This window comes from Seriola lalandi, unplaced genomic scaffold, assembly GCF_002814215.2.
Source record: "Seriola lalandi dorsalis isolate HSWRI2012SDOR001 ecotype SW California unplaced genomic scaffold, Sedor1 jcf7180002053910, whole genome shotgun sequence".
NCBI lineage: Eukaryota > Metazoa > Chordata > Actinopteri > Carangiformes > Carangidae > Seriola > Seriola lalandi.
In genome coordinates this window covers 3,613-21,365 of record NW_019524463.1, presented here as the reverse complement: position 1 = coordinate 21,365, position 17,753 = coordinate 3,613, and the positions used below count along the sequence as shown (strand labels likewise).

The window sequence follows — 17,753 nt, the reverse complement described above, 5'->3', positions numbered from 1 at the left end:
TGATGCACAGGCAACAGCAGCGCACCGCGGTTATTGTGAATGAAGCTGAGCAGAAAAATCCGCATATGGCTTCTTCAATCGACAGTAAACAAAGCGGTTATCTTTACCTTAACGACGGACTGCCGAGCCGAGCCGAGCCGAGCCGAGCCGCGCCGGATTATCTCCCCTAAAATTGTGTGTTCTGTATGGAGGTTAGAGACAGACAGGAGAGTCTGACCGCGCTGCTGCATTCCACACCGACAAACACACCACACACACCACACACACACACACCGTCACTTGTGACAGTCCACAGCAGCTGCAGCTCTCTACCTGCTCTGTAACAAACCCCAGTCTCTCCCCCACAGTCCTCCAGCCTCACAGTCCAAAGTCCAGCGGCCGCTCACTTCTGGAAACTTGCCTGTATTTCTTGGATCCTGTTGCAGCTTGTTCATAGTTTGCCGACGCACAACATCCTGATCGTGCGGGATGACCAGTCTTCCGGACCGTGCACAGCCCAGATGTTGACCCGGTTAAGCCCGCTAACCCAGCATGTCCGGCGGGAGAGGACCCCTCAGCCCAGCACAGCCCAGCCCTGTTCCGCGCTGTGCTCCGTCTGCAGCCGCTTCCATGGACCAGCACACTCAAGTGAGCAGCAGCTCACACCTCCGCCTCGCTATACACCCTGTTTTTCAAAATAAAAGCAGTCACGGGTCCACAAAAGCCAGCAACATGGTGAACGGGGTGTCTCCGTTCCCCAGGCGAGTCTGAAATGTTTTGAACCAAACTCAGTGGCGTAAACTGAAAGTACATTTAGTACAGAGCTACAGCCACCATACATCTAATACCAGGGTCAGAGGAGAGAGGCGTGGCTACCTGTCTCCACCTGGTGGAAGACAAGTGAAAAGACAGAGGACAGAGTTCCTATTCGCTCCCACACCTCATGGTGATTTGGTTTGATTGACACTTGACGAACTGTTTCACACACATTTCATATAGGGTAAACCAGGATAAGATGCTATAGCAACAACAGGTCAGTGAGCCAATCAGAAGAGAAGAGGCTCTGAGCCTCTCTTCTGATTGGTTGACTATTTTCTGACTGATCCAATAAAAATAAAGCAGATTTCAGGTAAACACTCACTGAAACCAAATACTGCAAGGTTGGATGGTGGGTCCAGGTGGGCAGGGCTTGGGGCGTGGCTGAGAGTGGTGACTGCTTTGTTGTGACATCACAAAGTTCTAAGTCTTGACAGCTGGTTTTAAGGCTCAGTTTCTGAATACATGCTAAAGGAAATATAGAGCGGAGCCGCTGTTTTTCATTGTAATCAGGAGAGATGTTTAAAGAGTAATTTAGGAGGAGTTAATACTGTGATGTATCTGAATAAGGTGCTGCTTCTATAACAAGCTTATTAACTTTTTTGTTTCGCAGTTTTCTTCCTGAATACAACTCACCTGGGATGAAACCTTTTCTGCTCAGACACTTGGATTTGGACTGTGTAGAATAGCCGCCTCACTGTTGTATCCCTCCACCACTCAGACTGGTTTCATATTACAGCTCTGTTTATCCGGAGTCATAGAAAATATGAACCATTTGCCTGACATTTTGTCATTATTGCTGTGAAGACTTGAGTAATGGCTAAAAAGAGGTTTGTGAGGTTACAACGAACTTGAACTTTGACCCTTAGCCACCAAAATCTAATCAGTTCAACAATGAGTCCTAGTGAATGTTTGTGCCAAATTTGAAGAAGTTCCGTCAAGTGGTTACTGAGATATCGTGAATGGGACAGACTAACAGCCTGAAAACAATATGGCGGCTCTGACTGTCACCGGCGCAGAGGAATAAAAACTTGACACAGTTGGAATTCATGTGATAAAATGAACAGCATTGATCAGCACTACTAGCAGTTTGGAAATCCATTACCGGTCACTTGTAAGAGGAGCTCATTGGGATACAACCAAATGATAATAAGATGAACAGTTTATTTTGGATGCGTTGTTATACAAGTTACTTTGATTCTTATTTCCAAGCTTCCGGTTTATCCCAGTAACATCATGTTTTCTGCACTGACTTGTCATAAAATGTGATCTGATCTTCATCTAAGTCACAAACAGGCAAACACACCATCTCTAAACTAATACAGCACAAACAATTCTACTATTTTGTGTCTTTATTGAACACAGCCATTAAACATTCACAGTGCTGGTTGAAGCTTGGAGCATTCTTCTTCTTCTGCTTCAGTCAGACAGATACTCAGGATGTCTGCTTTACATGTTTCTCTTCAGCATCTCTACTGGATGAAGGTCTGGGCTCTGACTGGGCCACTCCATAAGGTGGATGAAGTCATTCTGTAGTAGATTTACTCTGATGTTCAGGGTCATTGTCTCCAGTGGTTCCTTTCTTCTTCAGGACATTCCAAATGGTTGTACTGGCTATGGCCAATGTTTGTGCAATGGCTCTGATTGATTTTCCATCTTCTCTCAGCTTCACCCATAGACAGCTCTCTGGTTTTCATGTTGGTTACACCTCGAACTATAAATGCAGTCTGCACATGCAAAACCCAAATCTGAAACTGAGCGTAGACATTCAGTGCTATTTATTGTTTGAATAATCAATGTAATAGGACACACCTGGGCAACAAAACACACCTGTCAGTCACATGTTCCAATACTTTTGCTCACCTAAAAATTTGGTGTTCCGTTACAAATAATGCTATCTTCTAAGTTGTGTATCCGATCCAGATGTAAACACCTGGAAATAAAAGCTGAAATGTTGATCTCTTGTCTCATATTCATCTTTTGATGTCAAACCCAAATGTTTTCAGTCTCCAGCAAAAATAAAGGAATCGGCCTCACTGTTCCAATACTTTTGGAGGGGAGTGTATATGTCATTTATACTTAATAGGTTTGGGCACATTAAGAGCTCATCATTTTCCTCTTCTCCTGTGTTTTATTTGAAGTGTTGATCCATAAGAAGATATATCTGTGGTTTTAGAATCCAAAAACCTTATCCCCGGTTTGCTGAACTTGCTTCATAGTGCAGGCGTCTGAGGCTTTGATACTTTCACAGTATTAATATAGAACCTAGACCTGATCTATAATCACGCTACACATGGACATCTACCTTTAAACTGGATGGAGATTTAAATGAAACAGATTTTCATTATTTTTTCCATATTTAATGTTTTCATATTAAAAAAAAAATAGTTAATGTAACTTTCGAAAAACCTTTTTCCTGTTTGGGTTTAAGTACTCGTTGCCATGACAACAGCTCCAGATGTATGTTAAACCAGGCGTTTACTGAACCCTGGAAACAAAATAACACATGGACGGACTCGGCATCAACAGAGACAGGATGAGACAGAAAACAGAATAATCTACATCTCTCTACATATGGGGGCTTTAATGACAAATACTGTTTGTATTTGTGTATCATTACAAATACTATTCAACACCGACACAAACCTGTGTGAGGTCAGTCGGTTGTGTGGTGGTGGGTGCTGCCAGTTTTTGGTTTAGTTCAGTTTTTAAGATTTGATTTTTAACATTTTGAGACAATGTTGGAAAAAAAAGATTTCTCACTTGAACCTATAGTCCATTCAACATGTTTTGTAGATTCAAAAAAAATCAAAAATATTTATTTGTTGTAACTCAGAAATGTGTGTACACAGATTTGCATTTCCACTGGTTTATACACATGAATAAGGTCTGTTACCATGTGTCCTTACAAAAATAATCCACACTGTCAACATCTCAGGAAACAGGGGGGGGGGGGGTCCAGAGGAAAATGTGTGGAGTCTCAGCAATAAATGGGTTCTGGTAGGCTGGATGTCATATCTTCCTGTTCTATAGAGAACTCTGCTGGCTGCCAGTGACACTCGATCAGAGCATCATACAGTTCCTCACTGACCTCCATGAACTTCCTGTTGGCCTCCACCACATCCAGCTCTGGACTGGGATCTACGACACAGGGACGGATGGTTAGTAAGAGCTTCACAGACGTACAGATGTGCGCAGAGGTTTGCATGTATGGCAATCAGGGTAGATACTCATCTGAACATCTCTCTCTGTGAAAGCAAAATGTTGAACTGTTCCTTTAAGCTTTTATTCTAAGACCATAAATCCTTTATTTTGGGGGGGTTGTTTGCTGTAGCAGATTATATTATCAGAGTTTAAATCACATTGTTCTCACTGCCTAATACAAACTGTACCAAACACATAACTGAACTCAAAGAAACAATCGGAAGTAATCACCATGGGAGCAGACCAAACAATCAAAGATTTAATTGATACACACGTCAATAAACAACATTCTTTCACTTCACTTTCAGCTCCAACTCCCAACACCAACCTTCAAGTCCATCGTCCTCCTGAGCGGCATCACTCTCCTAAAAAGAAAAAACACTTCATGTCAGTTAACAATGACTGACTGATGGGTGTCAACACTGGCTGTGTAACAGAGAGAGCTCACCTGTGGGGGAGGATACTGTGTGTAATCATACTGCTGGTAGTTGTAGCCATACCCTCCTCCGGTCTGGTCGTAGCCCCAGGAGGGGTAATACCCGGGGTACGCCTGCTGCTGGTACTGGTTGTACTGGTCATAGCTGTTTCTGTATCCTGAGCTGGGCTGCCATGACCTGTCTGAGTGCTGCTGCTGCTGCTGCTGCTGCTGCTGCCGGTTCCTTAAACTCACAAAGGAGAAACAGACACACTGCTGACCTCCACTAATCATCGGGCTGGTGCTCCGCGCACAGATGAATCAGCTTTCTGCCAAAAGGAGCAAAAGCCTTTGAGAAGAACTCACTTGTTAGCAGCCAGGCTGAGTCTCAGAGGTTTACTGCCCAGTCCCATGGCACCCTGACACTCCTCTAACGCCCGCTTCTGCAGCCGCTCATCTGGGAACTGAACGAAGCCACAGCCCCTACAGCGAGAGACACAGCAACAAAAACAAAAACTGAGTTTGATCTTGCAGCATCTCTAATGCTGCAATGAATCACAGCCTTTTCCCCCCTCCATGTCCCATGACCTGTCCTCTGTCGTCTTAAAGGCGTGCAGCCTAGCACTACAGGACAGTGGCCCATATCCATATCCGTTACAATAATATGATTATATTGTCATATTTTATGTTTCAGTTGTTTTTTCTTAGTTACATATACAATGAACAAAAATATAAAACACAACACTTTTGTTTTTATACACACACTTCTCAAATTGTCCTCACTAATGTGTTTAAATCTGTGTTAGACTGCGTCCTCACAACTACGTTTTCATTTTCATTTCGATCTCCATCCAGACTATCACACCTGAAAACACATACACACGACCATTCATGTACACTGAGCATGTGTGAGCCGGTGTAAACAGGAAGCACATTGTCTACTCTGCAGTTGGTTTGCTACAGAAAATTGACTTTGAACGAGGAACAGCAAAGACAGATTACTGCGCAGGTGTGACCCGGGCTGCTCACAATAAAAGGCCACTTTAAAATGTGCAGTTTTATTTTGAAAAATAGATATTTATTAGGAACTGAACTGTGTGACCTGGGCTACAGATGTGCTTTTTTCTTTGAGAGGGAGGGGTCGTGGATCAGAAAACGAATCAGTATCTGGTGTGAGCAACATCTGCCTCCTGCAGTGACACATCTTTGAACAGAGTTGATCAGGTTGTTGATTGTTGGACCGCTCCTCCTGACACGTCTGGTGAGTGAGAGCCTGGTTGGATTTACAGCCACACTCTCCGAAACAACTCTGAAGAAGTCTTACGATGGAGAAATGAGTGTTCATTTCATGGGAAACAACTCTGGTGGACACTCAGCTACCTGTTACCTCACAACATGAAACATCTGTGGGACTGTTTTGTGTGATAAAACCGCACATTTTAAAGCTGTCTCTTATACACATCTATGGCATGTTAATACTCACTTGGAGTTGCCCATGCTGTCCAGTACCACTTTTCCACCACGACAGGAAGGGTAGCGGTTGTAGAAGAACTCATAAAGCATCCCATCATCCACCTCTGGAGTTAGATCTCCCACAAACAGAGAATACATCTGACTGGGAACAAGAGCGCAAAACACAGCTTGTGGGTTTTTACCATTAAAGTCAGGAGTTTATTTAAAATAATAAATGTACCTTTATTTATATGGCAAAACAGTTACACATTGCTTCACATTAAAAACAAAGAATAAAAGTAATAAAATCAAAAACATACATTTAAAACAAGACAAACAAGAAGATATATGATGTGTCAGTGACAGGAGGAGTAATGAAGTCACACCCTGCTTCTCTATTTGGACTCACCCACTCTCCTGTTTCCCAAAGGTGGCTCGGTTTAACTTGAATCTTGTGGGCTGTGCGAAAGAGACATTTAACCTTCATCAACCATGACAAGAAAAAAAAAAGGTGGCAACCGTGAATCAACAATGCTCCTCATACCGGAGTGGCTCCTGGTAAAGCTTTTCCATTGATTTTGCGGAGACACCTCTCAGCCGTGGCCTCATCTGTCATCTCCACAAAACAGTAGCCCAGAGCACCCCTGGGTGATGACACACTTTTTAAAATAAGAGTAACATAACTGCAAAATGGACAGCTGCTTGTGGATTTTGCTCTCACCCCGTCATCTTGTTGCGTATGATCCGCACATTGACCACCTGCTCGCCCATGGTGGAAAAGGCTCTGGTGATGAACTTCTCATCCATGTAGGACTCCAGCTGCAGAGCAACGGAACACGCATTTATAAACTCAAACTAAAACCATGAAGGTTTCACAAATCTAAAAAAGGGGCTGAGATGGTCTTAATGCTTTTCTTGTCCCAGTAACATTTTGACATAGGTAATAAAATTTGGCATTGAAAACAAAAACCTGAGCTGAAAAAGATAACAATGGCATTGAAAAAGTTGTATTGGAAGAAAGTTGTATTGGCAATGGAAAAATACAACCCCAGCATTAAAAATATATAGAATGAATATTTCACAAAGTTGAAAGTGTTTACAGTGTGAATGCTGCGCAGCGGGGTTTGATGTAGACCCAGTCTGACGGGGTTTAGATGGGAGAAGAACCTGGTGCGGTTTACAGCAGACTCCACGACATGAGTCTCTGTTTGGGACTATCTCACCCACCGCGGAGAACAGGAGTGATAACCAACTGAAAACCTGGTGCCTTGGCTTGTGTGGAGTGCTACATGTAGCATCACCGGTGTGCTTAATAACCAGAAACAAACAGCAATCTTTCAACCGCTCGACATCGACGAACACGGCCGTATTAAAGCGCTAGTTTACTCTTAGCAGTTTTGAACTGTACTCCATTCATACGCCGCACTGGGCTTGTGTTAGCAAAGCTAACGCGGTGGCAACACTACGTTATTTTCCCGCGGTTAAAAAGTTGTAAACTACTCACGTTCCCCATCCATAAGGTGCTCATGGCGCTGCCGAAGGTCTGAACGTGAATTTACTGACAATGTAAACTATTAATTACGTTCAAGCTTTATAGGTGCACATGCTAACTACTAGCAGAGTAGTGAGGAAGAGACGTACAGCAACATTGCGTCCTTACGTCACTCGGTACGCGCTACTTCTTCTTCTTCTTCTGATGTTATCTAATGGCGGTTGGCAGACATCTTTTAGATGCGTTACCGCCACCTTCTGAAATGGAGTGTGGGTCCGAATGATTCCAAACAATTATACTTTATTCTTCTGCTGAGTCCAGTCTTTTCCCAAACTGTGAATATAGCTCAATACCCCACGTGCCCTGAATTCAATTGCAACAATAGTTTTGATTCAAGTTTGATATGCTCTTTTTGCAATTTGTGTTTAAGAACCCGTCTTTCCTGCTGATATTGAGGACAATAAACACTCGCATGTTCTATGGTTTCCTGTGAATTGCAATACTCAGTGCCATGTATGCCAGCTTTCTCTCATTTCTCCAACTTTCCTTTGGCTATCGTAGTAATGTCTATAATAGTAATGTCTGGCTTCCCTGTTCCATTCTTCTTGCCATTTCTTCACCATTTCTGATTTGATTATACTTTTGACTTTTACTGCCATTTACTCTTGATTTTTTTTAGTTGCATCTTTTGCATATCTGTCTGCCAGTTTGTTTCCGTCCACCCCTGTATGAGCTGGAACCCAGATGAATTTCACACTACGCCCTGGTTTGATCATTCTGAAGATTGTTTGACAGAACAATATCTTGTCTTTCTTCTGACTGTATATTCTTGACACTGGTATGTGCACTATGAGAATCCAAACCTATTAGTACTTTGCTTCGTTTGATGTTTTTCAGCTGAGAGAGCTAAGATCCAGCTAGAAGAATGGCCAACAGTTCCCCTGTAAATACTGCGGATTCTTTTGTTTGACATTACATCTAGATCCATGATAAATGCAGTCCCTATTCTATTATTAGCTGTCTTTGAGGCATCAGTGTATATCTTAAAATAATCCGAATAATGTCCCTCTATGTGTCTGCTAACTTCGATCTTATATAAAGTTTTCTCTTTTCTCTTTCCACCTGCAAAGCTGATCCTGGCATTGAGTCTCAAGGCCTGATACTGAATTGTATCCAACTTCTTTAACAATGTTTTTGCCTAATGATCATTTAAGCAGCATTAGTCTTGAACTGGTCTGATTAACCCAATATACAATTTTCTTTCTTTATTAAGCAATTTTTTTTTTGCATGTTTCAACAATTTTCCTAATATGAGTTGCCCAAGTAAGAGTTTTGTTGAACCACATACCCAAATATTTGAAACCCTCGACTCTATGTTTTCTCCATAAGGTTTAAGGCTAATATGTTCCTGTATTTTCCTTTTAGTGAAAAATACTTTGGTTTTGCCACTGAAAATCTCAAAGTGGGGGTTTTTACTTCACTCGGTACGTTTGAAGATGATTTTTGTCAGAAATGGGATTTATTATTTTGGTTTCATCATCCTTATCTATATGGCGCATCTATTTCCTTTGATTGTATTCATTTTATTTATATGTATTGTTCATATTTTACTATGTATCTTATTTCAGAAGTTAATCAATTTTCAGTTTTCGATTTTAATAATCATGATAAGTTTTAATAAGATGAAATTGAAAATGTTTTGAATAATAAAGCATTTGAAAACTAGTAAAAAAAAAAGTTAGAAATGGGATTTTTTTTTAAGATGTTGACTGGTTCAACTATCCATTAAGAAAAAAATCAACATATTTTGTACATATTTTATTTATTTTACATGGAAAATTCTACGTCCACCAATGAAAATGGACTTAAAAGAAACCACACATACAACAATTAAAAATAATCATTGGACACTATATTGATTTATTTCATGGAAGAACAGTAAAGAAATAAAACAGTAAAAACTTGTAAAGCCTTAAATATGTTTTCTTTAACATCTTTGTTGTTTGTGTTGTTTTCTTTTGTCCTTTTGGAAATACTCAGAATTAAATAATACTTTTATTCCATTGTCCTAAACTGTGATTGATTGTATCTTCCATATTCAGTGTCTAATAAGCTGTCTCACAACACCTCCACAGTACATATAGACTTCTGATGGAGAAACAGTGCACTAAAAGTGGTTCAGTTAATACACTCTGTTAATTCACCTGACTAAAACTAATGATGACACAGCCCTGATGAAGCAGCAGCTACAAATGCTGATGATGGAGAACTAATTAGATATGAGGCTGAACAGTACAGAGACGTGTGGGCTCACTATTTGGCAAGCAACAGGTCACAGTTGGCCTTATTATCTAATGTGTTATAATAGCTTATAAAATGATTTATAAAGTGTTAACAAGCTAATTAATAAACTAGCTATAAACCATTCATAAAGCCTCTATAATGGGTCTGATTGTAAAGTGGAGCCTGAACGTGTGTCGTACCAAGAGGTTTTTCTATTTTGTCCATCCTATTTATATCAGTGAGAGTACTACGTATTAAAATCTATTTAACAGCACCGTAAACTGCAGTTGACTCAACACTATGTTATATATAATATAGTGTTAGAACATACATGAGGATTTATTGCAGGACTCCTTAACTAGACTGTATTACTTTTAACTAGGGGTTCAAAATAAAATGGTAACTCAATGTATATTGTGTCTAAAAACACTGGAAACCACCTTGTGCAATGTAAACTCATCAGATTAAACAGAAGAAACACAGAAAAGACTGACTTCAGCGTCCTCAGTAGTGCTGGACTGTTAATGTTAAAAACCAAAAAAAAAAAAAAAAAAAAAAAACATTAAACAAACAAAATCTGTGTGTTCACTGAAGTTTATTGACAATTACAGAAACCACTGGATGAAGTCTGGTTCTGGAAGGAGAGCAGTGAAGACCACTGAGGAGACACGTTCCACCACAAACTAAACTGATTCCGGCCTCCGATACCTCAGATTAGACTTGTAGATAAATGATACATTTAGAACTATACAACCCCACTGTTCCTAATATGTGACACTTAATGAGCAACCCACACACATAAAAACATCAACATCAGCTGTCCTGCACAGGGTTGTAACACCATCTGCAAACTTGTAACACAAATTGTAAACTTGGTAGGCAAAGTATCTGTGTTTCACCAGCTTCTTAATGATCCTAACAACAACTTTCAAACACACGTTCAAAGTGTTGCTGTTGAAAATCTTATCGAGCCCCTCCCCCACGTTTCTAAAAGCCCCAAATTCCCAGGAAAAGTAAAAAAAGAACATGAGCTCAGTGTTGATTAGTAGATATAATAATCACATCAAAAACAAATCAAGGTCTACTGAATAAGTGTGAAACCTTCAGGCTGTGCACGAGAGAAAGAAAATATTTACTGACTGAATGAAACATCACTTCCACCCATGGATTATATAAATCAAATCTGTTAATACAGATCTCATTTTAAAATGTGCAGGTATTTCAAGGACTTCACCTGCACAGTACAAATTACATGACATCACTGAACATTCATTATGGAGTTTGTGAAAGGTTTGACTAAAAAAATAAAAATAAAAAAAAACCTCAAGGTGCACTTACTGCTGCTGTTTACCAGCAACTCAACCGAGCATACAACCAAACCATAAGATGCAGCTGAAAGTAGTAAGTACAGAGTACCTGAAGTCCTGAAAAATGTTTTTCTTGTGTGCAGAAGTTAACATCCACAAGTTATTATCTCGTGTGCACATCATTCCATCTTGTTTGCACAAGCTATTATTATGCACAAGTTATCTTGATCACAACAGATCCAACTAGAATCGCCTGCCTCCTCCACTCAGACTAGTTTCAGGTCACATCCCTGTTTATCGTTTGTCATAGAAAATATGAACCATTTGTGTAAAACTTTGTCACAATTGCTGTGAAGTCTTGAGTCAAGGCTAAAAAGTGTTTAGTGAGGTCACACTGACCTTTGACCTTTGATCACAAAAATCTAATCAGTTCATCTTAGAGTCCCAATGGACATGTGCCAAAGGTGAAGGGATTCCCTTGAAGACTTCCCAAGATAGTGTTCAAAGGGCCAACACCAGTCTCTGTGAGGTCACCTTCACCATGACCTTTGACCACCAAGTTCCTTCAAGGCATTACTGAGATATCTTGTCCATGAAAATGGGACAGACAGATGGACAACCTGAAAACAATGTGCCTCTGGCGCTGACTGTCGCTGTCACGGAGGAATAAAAACTCTTCAGCACTTCAGGACTCTGTCCGTACGTGGACCTTGACCTTAAACTGTCACCCAAACTTACAAAGTTCAGATCAAGATTCTACAACCTCTTGGAAATGCTAGCATGATAAGAGTCCAGCTAGATAAATGTTTAGACAAAAGTTTTAAACTCAATCAATCATTCAACCAATCAATCAATCATCGAAGGGCATGTTGGTGTGATCTGATACATGAGAAACCAAACCTCGCACCGCACAGCTTGTATGTAACATCACACACAGACCGAGAAGGGATAGTGACCGATTCTCCTACGACCAACTTAAATCAACATCAGAGGACGGTTTCAAAACCCTACCAGATCTTTACTGACGATATGAAAGGTTCAGTTCGTGTCCTCTCCACTGAGGGGCAGCTGTGTAAGGCAGTGATCCCAGAGATGAGTCGGATTCATTCTGTTCTAGTCTAGAGAACCACAAACCCCAATCCTCTGTGAGGAAACAGGCAACTGAACCAGACTGAGAACATTCATGAATAGGTGCACGCGAGATCATGGAGCCCGAACCGTCCGTGGCATGAACTGAGATGAACAGGCTAAAACCTACATGTATATAATGCTGTTAAAAAGATGGTGCAGACTGATTGCTTTCCAGACCTTTGAATCACCACTCAGCTCAACGATTTACTCAGAGATTCAAATGTGTCTGGCGGCTCATCGACAGCCGTTTCCCCCGGTGGAGAAACAATCAACCGACCGATGCTTTGTAGGTGGAACTAAGAATGATGTTATCTTCTTCTAGCGGTAGAAAAATGACATCACATCAGCTGTACAGGTTGTTATGAGTTGATTTACAGAAATCGCATTTCTTGAATTTACATATTTCTCTGGCGTACTTCTGTGTTGGCTGAAAACTAGGTCTATGAGACGGATACATCACTGAGAATGGCCGCCTCGTGGTTGTATGCCTCCGCCACTCAGACTAGTTTAACTTTGTGTATCCAGAGTCATATAAAATATTAACTATTTAATGGTGAAATTTTGTCATAATTGTGTGAAGTCTTGATTAAAGGCTAAAAAGTGTTTTGTGAGGTCACACTGACCTTGACCTTTAGCCACAGAAATCTAAGCAATTCATCGTTGAGTCCAAGTGGACATTTGTACCAAATTTGCAGAAGTTCCGTCAAGGTGTTACTCAGGTAGTGCATTCACAAGAATGGGACGGATGGACAACCCGAAAACAATATGGCTTTGGCAGTTGCCGCCGCAGAGGCGTAAAAATGATTAATGTGAATGTGATATGTACATATGCCGTAAGGATGTGAAAGATGACAAAAAATATGACATGATAAAACGCATTAAAAACTTCAGTAGGGGAACCATGTGTCATCGTTGATCTCAAGCTAATGACATACAGATCTTCACAGTACAGTGATCTTCTGTAGCGAAGAAGCTAACTACAGATTCAGGAAGACAATGGGTACGGGCTCAAATTAGGGTCAAAAAGGTTCTGAGCTTGTAAAATGATGTACAGAGATATTTCCAAAGTTTGTGGTTGTACATCAACCTTCATAAACCTGTGAAGAGAGCGAGAAAGAGAGAATGAATCCTGAATCTGATTGGACAATGACAATCCAATCACAAAGGAGAGTCCAATCAAAGGGCAGGTGGTTCTGTACCTTCTTCTCTGTAGTAGATTTTCAAGATGGACAATGTCAGGTTTATTTTTATTTGATGATGCTGTAGAAAATAATGGTGAACATTTAATGAGCTTTGTGTGTCTGCAAACACACTTGTGTCACAGAAGAGTCCACGCCCTCATCCATCTTGAAAACCTACTACACCTTTCAGGCAGAGAATGCCACGGAACCACATGCCCTCTGACCCAACTCTGCTTTGTGATTGGACTATTATTGTCCAATCAGATTCAGGTGTAAAAAACAGGGTAAAAACTCTTTGACCCTAATTTGAGCCCATAGATGTCTTCATTCTTAATCCAGAATACAAAGCTCTAAATTGGTCAACTGCTTCGCCAACCCCTCTGCTTTTAACAAAAGAACCTTCAGTCAGCGCCGATTTAAATCACTGAACAAATCGAAGACGTGGGCTGAGTTGCAGAGGTCTGGATCCGCTGCAGTACTACCACTGGGTCAAAATGGATACATCTTCAACAGCTGTGTGCAGGCAGCACATGTCATGGTTCTCCAAAGTGCAAAAATAATGATTGTGAGGAAGGAAAGCAGTAAGCCATTAATAAAAACAGAATCATCACAGATACTCTGTTAAATTAGCTTAATAGGAAGACATATTGTTCACTCCAGTTACATAAAGATTAGCCAAATATTATATTTCATGTGCAAGTTTGTAAGACTCGTTACACTGAGAAGTCAACATGTACAAACTGTATAGAGTTATCTATATGTTGAAGTCCCACATCTTTCATTGTGACTGTTTAGGGTTGATCGACATTAAGGGAACAATCATCTGTTTGGGAAGAATGTGATTACATTAAGTATCTTTAAAGCTGCACTAATCAATGTTTTGGATATTAAAGGTCTATATAGTACAAAGGTCTCTGTCCATGTGTTGTTTGATTATAGATCAGCTCTAGGTTCTATATTAATACTGTGAAAGTATCAAAGCCTCAGTCCACAGAGAAATGCACACAGCCTGTATTCAGAAACTGAGCCTTAAAACCAGCCGTCAGGACTTGTGAAACGCAGTCACCGCTTTCAGCCATGCCCCAAGCCCCGCCCACCTGGATCCACAATCCAACATTGCAGGATTTGGTTTCTCTGAGTGTTTTACCTGAAATCTGCTATATTTTTATTAGCTCACTCAGAAAACACTCAGCCAATCAGGAGAGAGGCTCAGAGCCTCCTCTCTTCTGATTGGCTCACTGAGCTGTTGTTGCTAGAGCTCCAGAGAGAAGCCTGACCCAATATTTTTAGCTTCTTTCAGTTCATCATTTTGGTTTTAGGATCAACACCTCCTCTTATCAACCTCATTTCCAACCCACCCAACACCAAATCAATAATGAACAAACAATTAATGCAGCTTTAAAGGGCCTACACATATAATCCACCCACACAGGTGTTTCAACAACTACCTCTTGTGTTGGGACATCTTACACTGTTTATCATTTTTGTAGTAGCATGTGGAGTTTGGTGACATCACATCATGTACAGCATAGCTCCACCCCATCTTAAAAAACTGACAGAAACACCTGCGTGGGCATGTAGGGCCTTCAACTGCTGTGTGTCATGAAGCACAATGGAAAATGTCTTGTTAGAACATTTCTACTGGTTTAAAATTTTTTAAAAATGGTAAACAAATAAGAAGTCCCATCACAGACCGTCTGTACAACTGACAACCTAACACCAGCAAAGCCAACCTAAAGATACAGCAGGAGGAAAGCAAACCATGTGAAGCAGTGTGTGCAGAGGAAGGTCAAACATGATGATCTGACTGAGTCTGGAGGACAGTGTGGAGGCAGCAGATCAGTCTAGAGTCCAGACGTGAGGAAGATGACGGTGAAGATGACGAGGTATATGAGCCTGCTGGGCCCAGCTGCTCCACACGCACACACGCACACACACACACACACACACACACGCACACACACACACACACACACACGCACACCACTCAGTCCATCTTCTCCTTGTGAACCAGTTTGGGGGCGTCCACAAAGTCTTGGCCGTTAAACAGGATGATGGCGGCTGTGATGGCGCTCGCAGCCCCCCAGAACATCACATAGGCCAAGGTCTCTGTCCACGTGTCACCTAGAAGACAAGCAGTATTCCATGATCCTGGTTTTCAGCCCATCACCTGAAGCTCTCAAACTTTCATTCACACCCTCCCACCCATCATCAGTTTCAGCTGAAAATATAGCTGCAGGTGGTGATAAGCCAGCTGCAGAATTTCATAGCCTCACATTATGACTGCTTCCCTTTATATCCCCTCACATCTCTGCTCGAATCGAAAAGCAGATTATAGGTCAGATATATAACCTCCTTAATCTGCACAACTCAACACCTTTAGATCATCTGAAAAATGAAGGGGAAGAGGATTTAAATGAACAGATTTCAGGTGCAAATTGGCAGAGATAGGAACTACTCATCATCCATTTGTCAACTACACGCTGTCGTACAATTCAGGACAATACACCGGCTTCATTGGTCAAAGGTCAGACTGTCTAGAATCAGACCGGGCTGAGATCCCACACGCCACAGGTGCAGGTAGGCCCCTGCAGGCCTACTACACATGCTCCTGCAGTCAATGTTTAATACTGTCTCTGGAAATCACTGGTGTTATCCCCTTTATAGCATTGAGGTTTGGGGCCTGTATTTAATTGTAGTCTGTCTAACCTGTTTGCTTTTAATATATAATATATGTATTCATATTTTAATTGTATAAGATCACATACTCTACACTTTAACTTCAAAATACATCACACACACATATAATTATTGTAAGGTGATAGAAATTTGAACATTTTAGTGATATTTCATAGGGGTGAACTCAGTCCTGTTAAATACTCTGGTTCACAGACACTGGAGAGAAACTGCAAAGTCACTGTTTCTAGTCCAGCGCTGCAGCTTTGGTGTGTGCATCTTCCAGTCACAGGTCATGTGTAGATGACTTCGACCATCAGGATGAGGATGCTCACATTCTGCTAACCCCAACCCCCATTGACTCCCATCAGTCCTTACCACAGCAGCCTGGGTTCAAATCTGACTCAGGCCTCCCTCTCTCTTCCCTAACTTTCCTGTCTCTCTCGCTGAGTGTCCCTGTTATAATAAAGCCAGAAATGGTCGAAAATTGTGTATAATTGTATAATGTATGTATGAAAAATGTATAATTGAGAGCGTGGCTGCTTTGAGTGACGGGTGGGTGTCGTCGCAGTTGGCTAGCTACTCACTGTCTGCTCAGGGTCACTGACTATGACCTCTCTGTTTGTGGTGTTGGTTCTACATGTAAATATCATGGTAAATGGACTTGCATTTATATAGCACTTTATATAGCAACTATATAGCGCTTTTCTAGTCTTAATGACCATATTACGTTCACCTGTTTTGTGAGGTCACCTTGACCTTAGACCAAACTCTAATCAGGTCAAGGTGTTACTGCAATATCGTGTCCACGACAACGGGACGGATAGACGGACAACCTGAAAGGCCTTTATGCCTCTGCGCCGGCTCTGGCTGTCGCCGAAGGAATTAACAGTCACTGGTGACTTTTCTCAAAGCCACCTGCACAGGTGAGACCTATTTCACTTCAAATTCTCAAATATGAATTTCTGTATCTTTACAAGGATTGATCACAGAAAAAGATAATGTGAGTATAGGTTGAACTTACCAGCCATGAGAAGACACACGATGCACATGGAAAACGCCACCAGCATGATGATGGGCAGCTGCAAACAGAACGGTGGATGAGATCAGCGGTCACGTTCACCGCTGCTGCTGATAACTGAGAAAACACTTGTGTACTGACCGTGAGGAACTTCCAGTCCTTCTGCACACGAAGTGGAGTGGGTCCATCTGTCTCATCAACAGCAAAGTTACCCAGAAACAGATCAATGGAGTCCTGAAACCAGCAAAACCACAGAGACACTGTGACTGGACTGAACACAAACACACAATCCCAAATCCTAATTATTTTATTATTGGGGCTGAACATGAAAGGTTAAAGAGGGTAAACAGACACACAGAAGAATAAAAAGAATTTTATGTCCGTCTTCATTTCCAAGAGACTGAAATGCAACTGGAACATTTTACCTATCTTGTTAAAAACATGTTGCTATAGAGGAGCTGTGTGGTTATTAAACCATGTGCAGTTACTGGGTGTGTTTGTTAAGTCAGTTGACAGCATATTCTCTTCACTGACAAATTCAAGGAAGCTTTGCGTTTCATTTATTCAAGAGAAGAGTTCTCGAAGTACTCTGATCAGCCACAACAATGAAACCAACTCACGCTGCCAAAACATCTCAGAACCATATTATTCCTTGTTGAATTGAAGAACTAAGAAAGTCAGGTGGAAGTAAAGGTAAATATTTCAAAATAAAAGCCAAGAGGATAGAATGGCCATCCTATGAAGTGTAACATTATGCACAGATAGACATGAAAAATATTTCATCAGAAGTGTGTGT

General features: G+C 41.2%; 2 protein-coding genes across 4 annotated transcripts in view; both read right to left on the bottom strand.

Moving 5' to 3' along the window:
* Positions 1 to 3,354: 3,354 nt before the first annotated feature.
* On the bottom strand, positions 3,355 to 7,530 carry LOC111652093 (tRNA selenocysteine 1-associated protein 1). 3 transcript variants are annotated; one of them, XM_023402237.2, is made up of 9 exons: positions 7,371 to 7,530; positions 6,588 to 6,685; positions 6,411 to 6,525; positions 6,276 to 6,325; positions 5,898 to 6,029; positions 4,781 to 4,897; positions 4,448 to 4,658; positions 4,328 to 4,364; positions 3,355 to 3,936 (listed from the first exon to the last, which is right to left on the bottom strand). In XM_023402237.2, exons 1-9 carry the CDS (start codon positions 7,392 to 7,394, stop codon positions 3,776 to 3,778), a joined length of 945 nt encoding a protein of 314 aa, XP_023258005.1. In that variant the 5' UTR covers positions 7,395 to 7,530; the 3' UTR covers positions 3,355 to 3,775. The 3 variants fall into 3 exon arrangements, with proteins under 3 accessions (XP_023258005.1, XP_023258004.1, XP_023258006.1); XM_023402236.2 differs by having other exon boundaries at positions 4,448 to 4,664; positions 7,371 to 7,529; XM_023402238.2 differs by having other exon boundaries at positions 4,448 to 4,664; positions 6,411 to 6,510; positions 7,371 to 7,529.
* A 2,689-nt stretch (positions 7,531 to 10,219) lies between these two features.
* Positions 10,220 to 17,753, bottom strand: part of LOC111652092 (phosphatidylinositol-3-phosphatase SAC1-A-like) — a gene marked incomplete at its 5' end in the record, with an annotated part of 10,771 nt that continues 3,237 nt past the window's right edge. The window contains 3 exons of the mRNA XM_023402235.2: positions 10,220 to 15,384; positions 16,961 to 17,018; positions 17,099 to 17,191. Coding sequence (XP_023258003.2) covers positions 15,248 to 15,384; positions 16,961 to 17,018; positions 17,099 to 17,191 — 288 coding nt within the window. The remainder of the gene's footprint in view (positions 15,385 to 16,960; positions 17,019 to 17,098; positions 17,192 to 17,753) is intronic.

Coding starts and splice junctions, on each gene's coding strand:
- LOC111652093 (XM_023402236.2), bottom strand. CDS start 7,394: ATGAGCACCTTATGGATGGGGAAC. Junction 6,686..7,370: donor GCACCTTATGGATGGGGAAC/GTGAGTAGTTTA, acceptor GTTGCTCTGCAG/CTGGAGTCCTACATGGATGA. Junction 4,665..4,780: donor CTCAGCCTGGCTGCTAACAA/GTGAGTTCTTCT, acceptor CTCCTTTGTGAG/TTTAAGGAACCGGCAGCAGC.